The 15,426-nt window shown below is 37.1% G+C and overlaps 1 protein-coding gene across 1 annotated transcript; it reads right to left on the bottom strand.

Annotated features, from left to right (window-relative positions):
* Positions 1 to 11,113: 11,113 nt before the first annotated feature.
* LOC131542510 (neuronal pentraxin-1-like) lies at positions 11,114 to 15,050 on the bottom strand. Its single transcript, XM_058779266.1, has 5 exons — positions 14,485 to 15,050; positions 13,946 to 14,153; positions 12,942 to 13,186; positions 12,562 to 12,741; positions 11,114 to 12,405 (listed from the first exon to the last, which is right to left on the bottom strand). The coding sequence occupies exons 1-5, from the start codon at positions 14,899 to 14,901 to the stop codon at positions 12,184 to 12,186; spliced, it is 1,272 nt and encodes a 423-aa protein (XP_058635249.1). The 5' UTR covers positions 14,902 to 15,050; the 3' UTR covers positions 11,114 to 12,183.
* Positions 15,051 to 15,426: the final 376 nt, after the last annotated feature.

Raw genomic sequence — 15,426 nt, forward strand, 5'->3', positions numbered from 1 at the left:
GGAGCGTGACGCTGCGGATGAGCAACTGGAGTGCGACTGCGGCGCGGGAAAAACGTGTCCTGTAAAAAGCGCCATAGACTCTGCGTTTAAACAGTGTTACAGAGGACAAATGATCGAACTGATGACCGCGGTCATCGAGCATGCGTGCGATCCGAATCATGATTGTACAGGCGACACTAAACGTGTAAAAAATCTCAAGAAAGAAATGGACATTGTAAGAGACCTGACCGGTTCATGGCCCGATTTGACCGGCATGTTTATTTGCAGCAAACAGTCAGTCTCTTTAACAGCCAAAAGTATTCTGGATATGATGATTGAACGTAGGGAACAGATGGGAAATCACGAGGTACTCTGTCTGTGTACGTGTGTAACAGATTTATGTGTGGCGCTGGCTGCAAAAAAATTTGAATCCATGACGTGTGAAATTGTTGAATCGCTGGTCGATTTCATATTACAGCAAAACATGTTAGTTTGCAGAGATTTTCTTTTCTGGCTAGACCGCCTGTAATGTCATCGCTATTGTTTGTTTGTAACGGCAATTTGAATTCAATGTATATTCAACAATAAACTGTTGTATAAAATGTGTATACGAAGCGACTTACTGATGAGCAATTTTCTAAAAAGAATGTACGAACGTAGACGAAAATAATTATAAAGAAATGATCTTGTATCTTATGTCTGCTATCTAAACTAGGATAGTATTAATAATATAACGTAAATGTCTCGAATGAAGACGACGGATTAAAGCAATATCTTATTAAATCAAGCAAATTAGCAGAAATATAGACAAAGAGACAGCAAAAAAACTAGGGGGCAAAGTGCAAGGCCTAACAATTACCATTAGATGGGGAAAATACAACAAGAGCGGTAAACAAATTCAAACAGAAAGAATGTGCAAAGTCAAGATATCTCTCAGTTTTAGGGGTACTTACCAGGTACCAGTCTGGTGTGTGAAAGAGTTAGAACAAGCATTTGTGTTTGTGATGTTAGACCGTATTGTTCTTATTGTCTCTATAAAGATTTGTACGTTTATATACATTTATGAATGCTGTTACAGAATTTGTCTTAGTGACATTCAATGGAATATTTTATTAAAAGACAACGCAGAGGACTGATTGAGTAACACTCTGTCAAGGGTTCGTCCAAGTACCGGAAACCTGTAACTTTGTCGTAATTATTTAAAAAATACATATAAGCATCACGCCTGCCACTTTTGTTACTGACTAAAAAAAAAAAAAAAAAAAAAAAACTAATATTTAAGCTAAACAAACATTTGCGATTGTGAAAAATTAAGAGAATTAAGACGTGTTAAAAACTGCTGACCGCATGTTTTCTTAAAGAAGATCAGACAATCATGACAACTCTCAGTTGGTGTTGTGCGTGTTTCCCCAAGATCAAAACTTTTGGTCAGATGAATACCTAAATCATGCGTCTGTGTGTTGGTGCAGACCGTCTAAAACGGTCAATAACATGCACCTTTCAATGAATCAACTACATGACATCTGTGATTTACTTATTAAAGCCACGTTTAGAGACACGTACAAAGAAAATATTGCTTCCACACCATCTTCAAATTGTAATGCGAACTGTATGCGCCTAAATGAAATAGATGTACATGTAACAGTGAAATAGTAAGATTGAGGCCTTGTGACGCGTGGCCTCTTTGTAGACAGACCAGTAATCTGTACACCATAATCTCAGTTTAAACACTCTCTTGACTTTCCTTTAATTATCTTATATTGTTCTCGTTTTCACTCGCCGCATGATTGACCAAACTCTGAGGATGGTCTTCATCTAAAAACTGTACAAAAACAATGAAAAAAGTATAGAGTGGTATCAACTATTGGGGAGGGCCGTCAAAATCAACACTAAAACAAAAACATTAAATATATTTAAAAGAGAGTATTTCAGTATTAGGTATTTGTTATACCGATACATATTTCCTGTATAAAAGACTACGTCTGTGACCTTTTCATGGGCATGTAGTTTAATGTTATGGTTCTTAATTGCGGTTACATTACAACAAGTCGACATAGTCCCTCTACCAAATCCGCCAAAAGTGGACAAAACAGAAAATTTTTAGCAAGAGGCAGATGCTTATGCTTATAAGGGTAGTACGCATAGGCCTAATATTTAATAGCAAACGGAAAACTTTGAAAGAAACGAGTCGTTGGTATGACAAATAAAATGTGAATATCGTCATCAGCTATCTTGAACAAGAGGTCTAAATCTAGTGACGTAAAGAAAAAAGCTTTGAGCTTGATGGTGAGAAATGTTTCAGTTGTATGTGTAAATCAGCAAGACTTATCATCCTACGGATATGGAGATGGACAATTGTCCCAAAAAGAAATACCGACTTAGTCAAGCGCTCTCAAGTCGAAATTTTCTTAATTTCATTTATTTCTATAAACACTGAATGCTGACTGCTCTAAGAGAGAGAAGGCCTCACCTACAGTCATTGTAATGACATATACAGTTCAACAAAATGTGTACAGCGTCATCCATAATCCTGATCATCTGACTTAGTAAAATGTCAGTCACAATAGATTTTTTCTGTATTCTGTCTGCATTATGACCCTTTTCTTATATGATGTATACACTTTGAGTAACTAGACCTCTAGGAATTTACAACTGTGCCCCCATAGCCCTTGTTGGGTCTGTAGGGGGAAAGTTCTATATCTATGCGAGTAAAAATAATAACCTAAATGGTAAGTTGAAACAAGCTCGCTGATACACCTCTTTAATTTCATGTTGGATGGTGAAAAATCCGCATTCTGATGCATCTAAAGCGTTAGACAAAGGCATGAAACCACGATACACAAACAAAAATATTGAATAAAATATGATGAATGAATGTAAAATATGTTTTCTTTGTTCAGTTAAGAAGGTTTGTCTAGTGGACCTTAGAAAATAAGAATAAATCATTTCAAGATCAAACACTTTTAAATGTAGTTTGTCAAAAAGAATAATCTGTTATCTGATTTAGTTGTATTTTCAAAAAAAAAAAGAAGAAGAAATAAAAGAAAATAATTAAAATAAATAAATTGCCTTTCTTAAAAACATTGCGTCAAACTTAATTGGTAACCTGATTCTCACTTCCTCGTGTATTCATCACATATTTATCAGACTTACAAAAGTATCATGATCCTTCGTAGAAGTAATAAAAATAAATCGTATAAAACAAAGAGAACCGATTAATGATTTTGTTAGAACACAACGGGTATGAAACTACATTTGGTAATCTTTTATTCAAACTTTAAAGTAAGTTTATGCTTTAAAATCAGCAAGTAAATGCACAATACTTGATTTTGGAAAAAGTTATGATCTGAACTGCTGACCTTCCTGAATGGTGCCTCTGTATGTGTGTGTGTGTGTGTGTGTGTGTGTGTGATTGGGCGGGTGTGGGTGTGGGTGTGAGGATCTGTTTGGAGATGGCATTCCCTATTTTTAAAAACATTTGTCAACCTGATTTCTTTTGTAATATCATGTTTTGACCTTATATTTACTACGAATTGAAACCTTTGTAAAAATGAGAAAAGTAATAAATGAATAAATGAAAATGATATAGATTTATGAGACTTGTGAACCCTTAAAACTTAAAAGTATTACCACTATTAATAAGCAGTCTTAACAACAAAGCATATGTTTAATAAATATTGTAGATACATATTGTAGATACATACATTTAATACATATTGTATTTTCATACTGTCTGACATTCATTTAGCTTGTTCTGTGCTTTTAAAGCGTAATTAAATATTCTCAGGGGAGCCCCATTGCTCCGCATAAGGTGTTCCTCACATGTGCGGATTCATTCAAGAGTAGTTTACAACTCCGAAGAATGTGTGCCATGGCGACATGGACGATTTTGTAAAGACTTTTCACATGTCTGTAGTTGACTTAAACAAACATTTTAAATGAGCCGGAACGTTATGGGTAAAAGGATTGGTTCCTGCAAAAGCCATGAACTCGCTCTTCAAAGACGTGACCCTTCAAATCACGCTACCACCAGGCAAGATGTTACATCGTCATATGGTCTGTCTACATATGTTTCTTAGTAGACAACCAATGGTATATTTTCAGCTAAGGGTAAAGTCTGATTATACTGTATTCAGCACAAACTGGTCTACAATAGTATGCCAGCAGCATGAACGTGCATGTTTGTGTTTTTAAGAAAAACAGCATTTATGTGTGGTCAGTGAAAAAACTAAAATACTTGTGTGATAAATGGTTTGCTTTGCTGAAACATGATTGTTACTTACAAAAAAAAAAGTTTGTTACTTGAGTCTCTTTTTAGCTTGAAATGTTTATTTTTTATACTGTATGCTATACATATAATCGCTGGAGCACCGTAGAAGATTTGACATTTGTGTTTTTCAGTATCTTAAAAATATACAGTATTACTGGTTAAAGTCTGATTATAGTGTATTCAGCACAAACTGTGTTACAATAATATGTTAGCATCATGAATGCACATGCTTGTGTTTTGCAAATTTATGATGAAATTTCTTGAGTTTTCATAAGTAAGATAGCTTACAATCAATATTTTATTACAAATGGTTGTATGCAGAATTTTGGTAGGCGTACAGTAAAAAAAATTAAATAATAATAATAATTTGTCTATGGAGTGTCATGGAGTGTCTATGGAGTGTAGTAATACTCCAAATGATTGTACCCACGAGCATAACTTTTTTTAAATTAAATTAAAAAATGTAAATAAATTAGCTTTTTAAATTAAATTATACTAAATGATGCTTATGAAAAATAAAAGTTTACTGCAATGGGTAGGTTTAGGGGATGATACGGTATGAAATTAATTAATGTAATGTAAATATAAATATTAAAGGTTCTAAATATAATGTAGAAACTGCTTTGCAACAATTTGTTACTGTACAACTAAATGAATGGAATTGAATTGTCTATGGAAAACATACAAATTTGACATGTCCAGACACGTGTGGCCTATTAAAATACATATTGTTTTCCCCTTTTGATAACTTTTTCTAACATGACAAACTCTTTTTTCCGTTCCTGGTAAAATGTACAACGTTTTTATATGTATAGTGACGACTAAAACTAGTGTAAATGTTTGCATTGTTTTATATCGTGCATGATCGCACAGTTTATTTATTTATTTTCATTTAAAAGAAGAGAATAGCCTACGACTCGGGACGATTGAATGCGCACGCGTGCGTGTGAGAGAGAGAGAGGAAGAGAGAGAGAGAGGATAGCAACCAACGTCAAATTCGTATCCTAAAGGGATGATTAGTTGTCATTTTAGATAAATAATGTAAAAAGTTTTGAAGCCCTTCCGAGTCCGGGATTAGATAAGCGATCAAAACGAACGTCTAATCACGTCGCAACGACGCTAACCACAGAGCCATCGCTCCGCTATAAAATGCCGAAATGTTACTAGTTTTAGTTTAAAAACATTCAATGTTGAAGATATGAGAAATTTTTAAACAATCGTTTGATGTGAAATAAGTTAAAATATAAGGACTTTCGACGTATTAGGGAAACATTAAAGTATAGAAATAAATCAAATGTTTGCAAAAACTTTCTCACTCGCAGCGGACAGAAATGACATGTGCGGTGGGGGGCCTGCGTCACACACACACACACACACACACACACACAAACAAACACGCCCACACAGTCACACAGACAGGAGCGTGCTCACTCTGCAGAGAGGAATACATGATTAAAGTTTAAACTAAACACAATTTGTGTAATCAGTTCATTTGAGGCCGACTGATATACCACGAAGACGTGATTCTCCACGAAGAATGTAAGACCATTTTATTTGTTAAACTAAACTTTTTTTTTTTATCCCTTCTCATTATTAGGAGTGTTATTTAATTACATTTTATACAACCAACAGAATATATGTTTGTCTTAAAACTGACCTGTTAAAACTGTTTATTTATTCTGCTTTTGTCCTTAAAACCATTATCTTTTTCCATAGAGAGATAGAGTGAGAGAGAGCGCGCACCTCGGAACGCAACCGGACACGCGCGCCGCAGATGGGCAAACCCCCACCGGTTGAGCATAAAATCTTCAAAACAATCCTTGACAGCTCATTTATGGTTTTACACTTGTACAAACAACATATCTCATCCCCGGATGACGTAGGAATTTCACGCATTCCAATCCTCACATCTGGAACGCATTAACGGGGACAAGGGGTCAACACGACGTGGGTGGTCGCTATGTGGGCGGGCCGTGTGGGGGAGGGGGAAAGGTCAAAAGGTCAAAGCAATAAATCTTTTTGTCATTTGCCGCCGGCAATTACTACTGGCACCCCTAGAAATTCTTATGAGTAAAATATCTCTGAAGTATATTCCCATTCATATTCACAATTTTGAGCACTCCAGGGTGCTTATGAACATGAAATTATCCAGCCATGGCTTCCTGTTTCACAGAAATATAAATAGGAGGGAAAACAAAGTCCAAATTCCCTTAATCATCCATCACAATGAGAAAAACCAAAGAATATATTTCTGATGAAAAAGATAATTGAGCTTCACAAATTAGTGAAGTGGCTTTAAAAAAAAGCTAGAGCAGTGAAAATTCCCATTTCCACCATCAGGGCAATAATTAAGAATTTCCAATCAACATAAAATGTTACGAAACTGCCCGGAAGAGGACGTGTGTCTATATCGTCCTAATGCAGGGTGAGAAGGAGAATTTGAGTGGCTAAAGACTCTCCAAGGACCACATCTGGAGAATTGCAGAAAATAGTTGAGTCTCGGGGTCAGAAAACCTTACAAAAAAAAAATGTCAAACAGCACCTACATCACCACCATCGTTGTTTGGGAGGGTATCAAGAAAAGTTCTCCTAGCTCATCCAAAAACAAACTCCAGCATATTCAGTTATCAGACACGACTGGAACTCGCAGCAAACACTCAAGATAGGTTTGGTGAACACAGGGATAAACAGTACCCCATGTGTACAATGCAATATACTGCAGTGTTTTTGATGTTGTGGGCCTATATTTCTGCTGGAGGTCCTGGACATCTTGTTTAGACAAATGGCATCATGGATTCTATCAAATACCAACAGATAAAAAATCGATAAGTGACTGACACTTTTAGAAATCTTATAATGGGCCTTGTTTGGATCTTCCAACCGTACAATAATCCAAACACAAACCTCAAAAACAACACAAAAATGGGTCACTGACCACAAAACCAAGCTTCTGCTATGGCCATTCCAGTCCTCTGACCTGAACCCTATAGATAATGAGTGGGGTGAACTGAAGAGAAGAAGCCCCAACATGGAGCTGGGAATCTAAAGGGTCTGGAGTGATTCTAGATGAAGGAATGGTCTCTGATCTCTTGTCAGGTGTTCTCTAACCTCATCAGGCATTATAGGAGAAAATTTAGAGCTGTTAAACTGGCAAATGGAGGTTTCAAAAAGTATTGAATAAAAGGGTACCGTTAATTGTGGCCAGTGTGTATTAGAGAAAAACATTTATTTCATAATGATATTTCCCCCCATTTTAAATTCTTATTATCCAATGAAAGGTTAGATTTTTGTGATTTTTTTAAATAAAAGATCAAAAGGATTAACAATGGAGATTAATTTTCACAGCCTTCTTTGATCATATTTACCAAGGGTGCCGATATTTTTGGCTATGACTACAGTATATTTACCAAGGGTGCCGATATTTTGACTACAGTCATGGCCAAAATATCGGCACCCTTGGTAATAAATATATATATATATATATATATATATATATATATATATATATATATATATATATATATATATATAGCAAGAGTTTTATTTTTATCATTATTATTTTAAAATTATTTAATTTTATTTCATAATTTTATGATTTAATTATTAGCTTTGAATAAATTCATGAACTCTCTGCAGTTCAGATGTAATGTAATGTTTAATGCACTTCGTGTCGTTAATAACAATGAATGTATTAATATATATAATATATATGAATATATTTTCCATCTCTTTGTATTTTTTATATCAATGTGGTACAATATTATCCTATTTATAGGGATGTATTGATTCACTCAACTCACAATGGAATACGATTCACGATACTGATTTCACGATACGTTTTCTCAAATTTTTTAAAATGAGATTTAGGGTGAATCCCATTTCTCTGCCTTACCCCTTCCCCTTACCCCTTCCCCTTAGTTTTGCGCGTTCACGTAAGAGTAAAGGCCAATTCACACCGCACAGACAAACGCCAACAAACAAGTTGGCTCAAGTTGGCTGTTGAATTTAGAATTTTATTAAAAATAACTGTCATGTTCACACTGCCCCAACAAACACCAACAAACTTCGAGTCACAAAGAGTCAAGTAACACGGTGTCTACACCGGAAGCGACAGTTGTCCCATCGCGCCGCATCTAGTGTATACAGCGTCACTGATTATAATCAATAGAACCTCTATTGTATTTTTTCACGTTGCACCGCGCCGTTCGCGTCTGGTGTTGATGGTGGAAGTCTGATTGGGGACGAAACTGATGATCCTGTAACCAGAATCAGAATTTTATTGTTATTAATGTCTTTGCGTGTCATTCTTCACCTGAAAAGATGGCGAATAAAAAGGAAAGAGGCCGTGGGTGGAGCACGCTTTAAGTGAAATATGCGCATCGTCATGGAAACGGTTCGTGGCACATCAGAGTTTGTTGTAGTTTGTTGGAAAACCCTTTCACACTGCTCAGACATTCCACGACCAACAAACGGCGATTAAGCATGTTCAGTCGGGTGAAAACAAACTCCAACCAACGCCAACAAACGCCAACAGGGGTAACACACTGATCCAACAGACTAGTTTGTTGGAATTTGTTGGCGTTTGTCTGTGCGGTGTGAATTGGCCTTAAGGGCTATCCCAATTCTCGTTTTGATCGAGGGGTAGGGCTAAGGGGAAGTGGTAGATACCCCTTAAAACCAAGCATGTTCGCGAGCTTACTTGAAACCAAGGGGTACCCAGAACACACTGCGCAACCGGCAACAATGGCGGCCAGATCATCAAGTATTCAAGTATTTTCGGCTTAAATAATTTATTTAAAAATTACGACAGTCTTGTTTTGTGCTCTAGACAGTCCTGTACATATATATTTGCAACCATGTTCTTAATTGAAACGTTTAAAAAAATCGCTAGTTTGCTACGCTAACGTTACATTGCTGATTTGCACAACAGTCCCGCAGACTAGCCTTGAATGGACTCCATGCATGTCTACAGTTTTAACAAGTTTGTAAAACGATCCAAAGTTTGTGATCAACACTTGTCGGCTCTGGTGACGTAGCAGCCAGCTAGCGACGGTGTATGATGACGTATCCGTAACCAAGTGGTGTCTCATTTCATAGGGGTATGTTTTCACCCCTAGCGCTTACCACTCGGTTTTGAAGGACAAGGGCTAGGGGTAAGACAGAGAAATGGGATTCACCCTTAAAACAAATTATAGGCCTAAATATATATGTATATACTAGTCATGTCAGAATTTTGGGTGAACTATGCCTTAAATTTACATATCATATATATAAAATGTGCCGAGCGGTGGGTCCCCAGGACCAGAATTGAAAGCCAGTGACACTGATAACAGCAAAGACTTTTGGTTTTGTGTGATGCTGCATCAAGACCACTAGCTGTCAGTGTGAATCTACAATGACCTGCATATCATTCAGCAAAAATTAAACTAAAAGTGTCTGAGTGCACCTTTAATATTTCTGTTCCTAATTTATTGATAGCATAATATCATGGCCTAGTGGTCATGGCCTAGTGGCCTAAAGGTTAGAGAGTCAGAATTGTAACCCGAAGGTTGTGGGTTTGAGTCTCATGTCCTTCAGGGATTGTGGGTGGTGGGAGTGAATGACCAGCGCTCTCTTCCACCCTCAATACTACAACTGAGATGAGACCCTTGAACAAGGCACCGAACCCTCAACTGCTTCTCTGGGCGCTGCAGTAAAAATGGCTGTGTACTGCTCTGGGTGTGTATTCACGGTGTGCAGGCACGTGCACACATAGACATCAAAGGGGGCTTGAGCACCTGCCCTATTTCTTCGTTGTTCCCTGTTCTTGTGATAAAATTAGTGAAGACCGTGGTCTCTATGTGAACTGATTATTTTGTAGATATCTGTTGAAAAATGAAACAAAATGAAACAATTGAGTGAGTGTGCACTCTCAGAAATAAAGGTACAAAAGTTGTCACTGGGGCGGTACCTTTTCAAAAGGTACATGTTTGTACCTAAAGTGTCCATTTTGGTACCTTAAATGTACATATTAGTACTTAAAGTGTACATATTTGAACCTAATAGGTACAAATCCCCCAGTGACAGCTTTTGTACCTTTATTTCTGAGAGTGTGAGGGAATTAAAATAAACTGGTAAGTCAGAGTTGTGTTAATATATTTAAAGTTTTGTTTAGAAATTTTTTTTAATAAATATGTGACAAAATGTCAAAATGTCTTTGCACATTCCTGACGGTGTGTGTGTGTTCACTATTGTGTGTGTGCGCACTTGGATGGGTTAATTGCAGAGCACAAACGAGTATGGGTCACCATACTTGGCCACACGTCACGTCACTTCACTTCACACACTTACTCATAAGTGGCACTTATTATATACCTATTTCTGTAACATATTTCAGAAAATATTAAAATTCAACTCCAGAGTTTGGTTATGTCCAATTTTCATTCTGTGTTTTTGCACTTATCTTTAATTATCTTTATTTCACCTTTCTAAATCATAGTTTTGTCTCTCATATTATGCTAAAACGGTGTCAAATGACTGAACATTGTAAATGCCAACAGTTTATTGGCAGCTACCACTGGTTGTTAATGTAAAAGTACAAAATGCCAAATCATCCTTTTTTTCAGCAGTGCAGTCTGTTACCGTGCACACAAACCAATGATAGAGGGCAGTGTTTGTCAGCAGAAACAAATGCCCCAAACAGAGAGAGTGAGTGAGATTTAGAGAATGAGAGAATGATAGATTTTAGGATGCAATTGAGTACATTTTCATTCAGTTAAACATGTCTGTTAGTTAATACTCTCTCCATATCTCTGTAACTAATACTCTCTCTATATCTCTGTAACTTTCTAATAAACAGTATTTAAACAGAAATAATTGCAGAGGTAATATAAATGTTATATATATATATATATATATATAATCACAATTTTATTACAAAAATTAGATCTTCATCATCTCTCAGTAGTGCCATGCTTTCAGCATATATCAATACAGTAAAAAAAAAAAAAAAACCCAACCCAAAACAATGAGGATAAGCCAATGTTGGTGTTGCAGCATTTGATAATTCATGCTGTTACTGTATGAATAACATTCCTAGAACAGAGTACAAATACACCAGTTATTGCTAAAACACACCAGAGCCTTAACAATAGCTGTTAAACACATTTCATAAAAACAATTCATCAACAAAAGCAAAAAGATGAAGCAAAATATGAGTAAGCAAACTAAAAGTATGTGCTGAACTGATACATCAGCTCAAGGCACTCAGGCTGTAAGCATATTGGCAACTAAACAACATTCTTACAGAAACATCGGTAAGATCACTGGAAACAAATGAAGGAAGTGTCATCTTCTTAAATTATTATTTTCTGAATGAATGAATCAATAAATAAATAAATACTTTTCCTGTCCTATTTTCAAGTCCATCACAGTGCAAAATCCAGTGAGAGTGGGGTACTGTTAAATGCAGATTACAAATAAACCATCATTCTACAATTTGTGATTGGCTTTGTGAAGTCTTGTTTGGAAAACACAAGAGTGATGTTCTGATGCACTGTTGCTTTACTGTCCAAAAGCTGCAAAGAGACGGTTCTTCAGCTGCTGGCCCCTCAAAAAAGTATATGAACGACAAAATAAGCAAAGAACTGTGTCCACTTGCAAATGAATAAATAAAGCAGCAAAAAATATATCTATACTAAATGTAACCTGTCTTAAATCTGTCGCTTTGAGGTTTGCAAAACAACCAACATGAAACTATTTTATCAAGACAAAAAAAATATTCTTAGTTTTGCACAGAAATATTCAGGTATTCATAGAAACCCAGGTTTACTCTTACAGTACCTTTACAATTTTTAATCAAGATTTCTTCTTTTTCAGGAATGTCAAACTGAGGAAAAGAAAGACAAAAACTAGAAACATGGATCTGGGATTGGCTATGGCCCCCACTTTGCAGTTCAGCTGAGCTGACGGCAGGGTTCAAAAGTCCATTTAGTGGCTCCACCGAACACATCAATATTACTTTCCGACCATGACAACACATTTCCAGCTTGTGCTCTGTTGTTGCAGGTTGCCAGGTTATAGATTTCTCCAGCTGTTAATTTTCTATCCCATATATTAAAATTTGCCAGTTCACCTACAAAGGCTTGGGTTGCATCAAAACCTCCACCAAGTGTGTCCTGCAAGAACAAAAAACATCCAAATTCAATATCAGGTATACTGAAAAGCAGGCAAACCAGTTAAGCTATAGATTTACTTTTGCCTGTGACTTAGGTCAACTGACATCTTCAACATAAAGACTACACAAACCTAATAGGTATACTTCTGAGTCTTACCTGCTCCTGACCCAAAACTAGTACACCGCTGGGTTTTATTGGATGGTAGGGTGCCAGATTCTCTCCAGTTCCACGCAGAACACCATCCTGAAATGCCTCCCATACTCCATCACGAGTCGTCCATGTGATGCAGATGTGATGCCATTTACCATCGTTGATGACGAAAGGTAATTTTGCAACCTATAAAGTTACACTGTGGATTATTTTTTTATTGCTCTTCTGTTTTCAAGTGCCAAAAGGCTACATTTTATAAATGAACAAACCTCATCATTTACTACTATGCAAACTCAGAGTTACACATCGGGAAATCTCTATAGGCCCTGCTGCTGCCACTTACAATCATTTTATGCATAATTGCATTATTATTTTTGACACTTTACCTTGTCATTTATGAGAATCTCCATTGGATTGTTCCCCCATTCTATGAGAACAAGCTCATTAGCTTGTCCAGGAACAGCATAGGAGAAGGGTGTTCCCACCCCGGGTGATGCATTGGACTTTATCCACAAGCAGAAAGAGAAGGCATACATTTCTGGTAGACTTTTCTTCACTTTGGCATACATGTAATTTGTTCTTAAGGGGAATGTTATCTGAAACTTGTCCAGAGGCCTGCTACCTTTTGAACCTGCAGAGTAAAAAGTATGGACTGTTAGAGTTTATAACACTCTCTCTTCCTCTAAATGAAATCTCTCTCTACATCTATTCGACAAGGACTTCTAATAAACCCAAATGCTTAAATTGCTTGTATCTACTGCTCTGATGCTTAAGTGACTGTAATTATTATTCTTGGACTATTCATTACACTACTATAAATTACTTTTATGCCACACCCCCTACTCTATAACTTAACAGATTTTACTCAGGGATCAAACGGACTACTTAAAGTTAAACCAGCCAGTTTTAATGCAGGCAGAAATTGACCAATCTTGTATGTTCTTTCTTTTTATTCCGTTTTTATACTTATAGCATATATGCATAGTACATTATCTGTATTTATTGTATTTTGTGAAATTGGTGGTTATAGTAAAGAAGTAGAGAAATAACACTGTGTTGAATCTCTGGCATGCTGCGTTGGTTAAACAGGCTGGGCATTGAGCAGCAAACTTTATGCAGTTATGCAGGCGAGACACTTGCTTTGAGAAGGACGTGGGCTCTAATTATCCTATCACTATTACATCGCATTTGTGTTTTATGGGCTCAATATGCTAAGTAATGCAGCTCCCCCTCCCAAACCATCCTCTGCGACATTACACCGCGTAAACATTGGTGTTTTACTGAAACTACCTTCCAGCTATGCTTCTCAAACGCATCATTACTGTAGTAGTTCATATTTATTATTTACATCACATATAAGTAAAATTTCTCATGGAATGAGATCTCTGACCTTTCTCTAGGTCGTTAATTCTTTGATGTAAGGAGGTGAGAGTTGACTCCACTCGATTGCGCTGATCCGTGTCATTCTTCTGCCCGGATTTGCTCTCCTCCAGAGTATTGACCCGGGACAGCACCTGCTTCTCCATATCATCGATTTTATTTTGAAGCAGATCTTTAAGGCTGCTCGCCTGGACAGAGCCGTTGTTCCTGCTGTACTGCTACGGGAAAACAGGACAGGGGTATTCAAACGAATACTTTAAAACGCACGCATGGGAAATTTATAAAAGACTAGATAAGCCAATTTCAGGATTAGCACAGCCTGCTGTGAACCAGTGACACATTGACTAAATCTGTCAAAGACTTCCAAACATGTCGTTCGACCCCATTAAGACGCATATAAAACAAATGTGTAATTTTAAGTATTTCTATCATGCATTACATGAGTTTACGTCTAAAGGTCTCCAGCATATTACTTAGGCTATAGGAATAGACTATAGATGGAGACACACGTCTTAAACTGAAAAGTCCAAATCATTAGGTTATAAATACCTCTAGGTTTTCCAATCTCTGTTTAAGCGTGGCTAAAGTCTGCCCGAGTTGGGCTAGAGTATCTGTCGGGCCGCGGGATACGTCTCCCATTGTGTTTTTGCCCGGCTCTTTTCTCCGACCTCCAGCCACGGGCTCCAGAACACCCTGACTCTCACAGCGGCTCAACTTCGAAGTTAGTTCCCTGATCGTCTCCTTCTGGTTCATGATAGTTTCCTTCTGCTGTAAGACTGTCTCCCTTAACTGCATTACTGTGGTCTTCAGATCCTCCGCTGGTCCGCTGTTCTGCATAGTGGCTGCGCACAAGTCCATATCCTTGGGCACAGACGTGCAGATAAACTGTGTCTGTCCGAAATCTTGCGAAGATCCCTCCAAATATGTGAGAGAGAGCAGAAAAAGTGTCCATGAGATTCTCTCCATTGCGGGTTGCCTTCTTTGCCAATGTTTGATGTGTGAGTAACGTGTTGTTTCACCACCACGGAGCTGTCCGCTGATCTATGCAGCGCGTATGGGTTTATATAGAGCAGCAGAGGCACAGCGCAGATCCGCTGCAGCTCGTTCGTGCTCTCTAATCATGTCAAGTGTATGTCTTAAGGTGGAACTGAGAGATAATTCAGACGTATTGTCTTTACAATGGTAATTACGATGTGAAGCACAGCAAACTATTCCGATTTTGGGAGTAGTTTTAGTTTTATGTTAATTAATTAATTAATTATTATTATTTTAGATCTATCATATCAACACTATGTTTGTGTCCAGTAGATGCAGATTAGTTCTATATTCAGATGTTCTGAAGTTTAATATAGTGATATTTAAGCAATATCCTAAAAATGCTTCTAAAGTTTCTCTTGCCGTCTTGGATTAAAAAAGCACAGTGACTAGCCTAATTCATTTATTAATCATCCATGCCGTGCCTGGTCCGTATAGTAAGTTTACAGCTGCTTG

Source organism: Onychostoma macrolepis, chromosome 06, assembly GCF_012432095.1.
Source record: "Onychostoma macrolepis isolate SWU-2019 chromosome 06, ASM1243209v1, whole genome shotgun sequence".
NCBI lineage: Eukaryota > Metazoa > Chordata > Actinopteri > Cypriniformes > Cyprinidae > Onychostoma > Onychostoma macrolepis.

Bases quoted from the DNA above. Each gene is read 5' to 3' on its own strand.
- LOC131542510 (XM_058779266.1), bottom strand. From the start codon at position 14,901: ATGGAGAGAATCTCATGGACACTTTTTCTGCTCTCTCTCACATATTTG. The intron at 12,742-12,941 runs GTAAAGTGTCAA...GTAACTTTATAG, and splicing joins AGATTCTCATAAATGACAAG to GTTGCAAAATTACCTTTCGT. The intron at 12,406-12,561 runs GTAAGACTCAGA...TTGTTCTTGCAG, and splicing joins TAGTTTTGGGTCAGGAGCAG to GACACACTTGGTGGAGGTTT.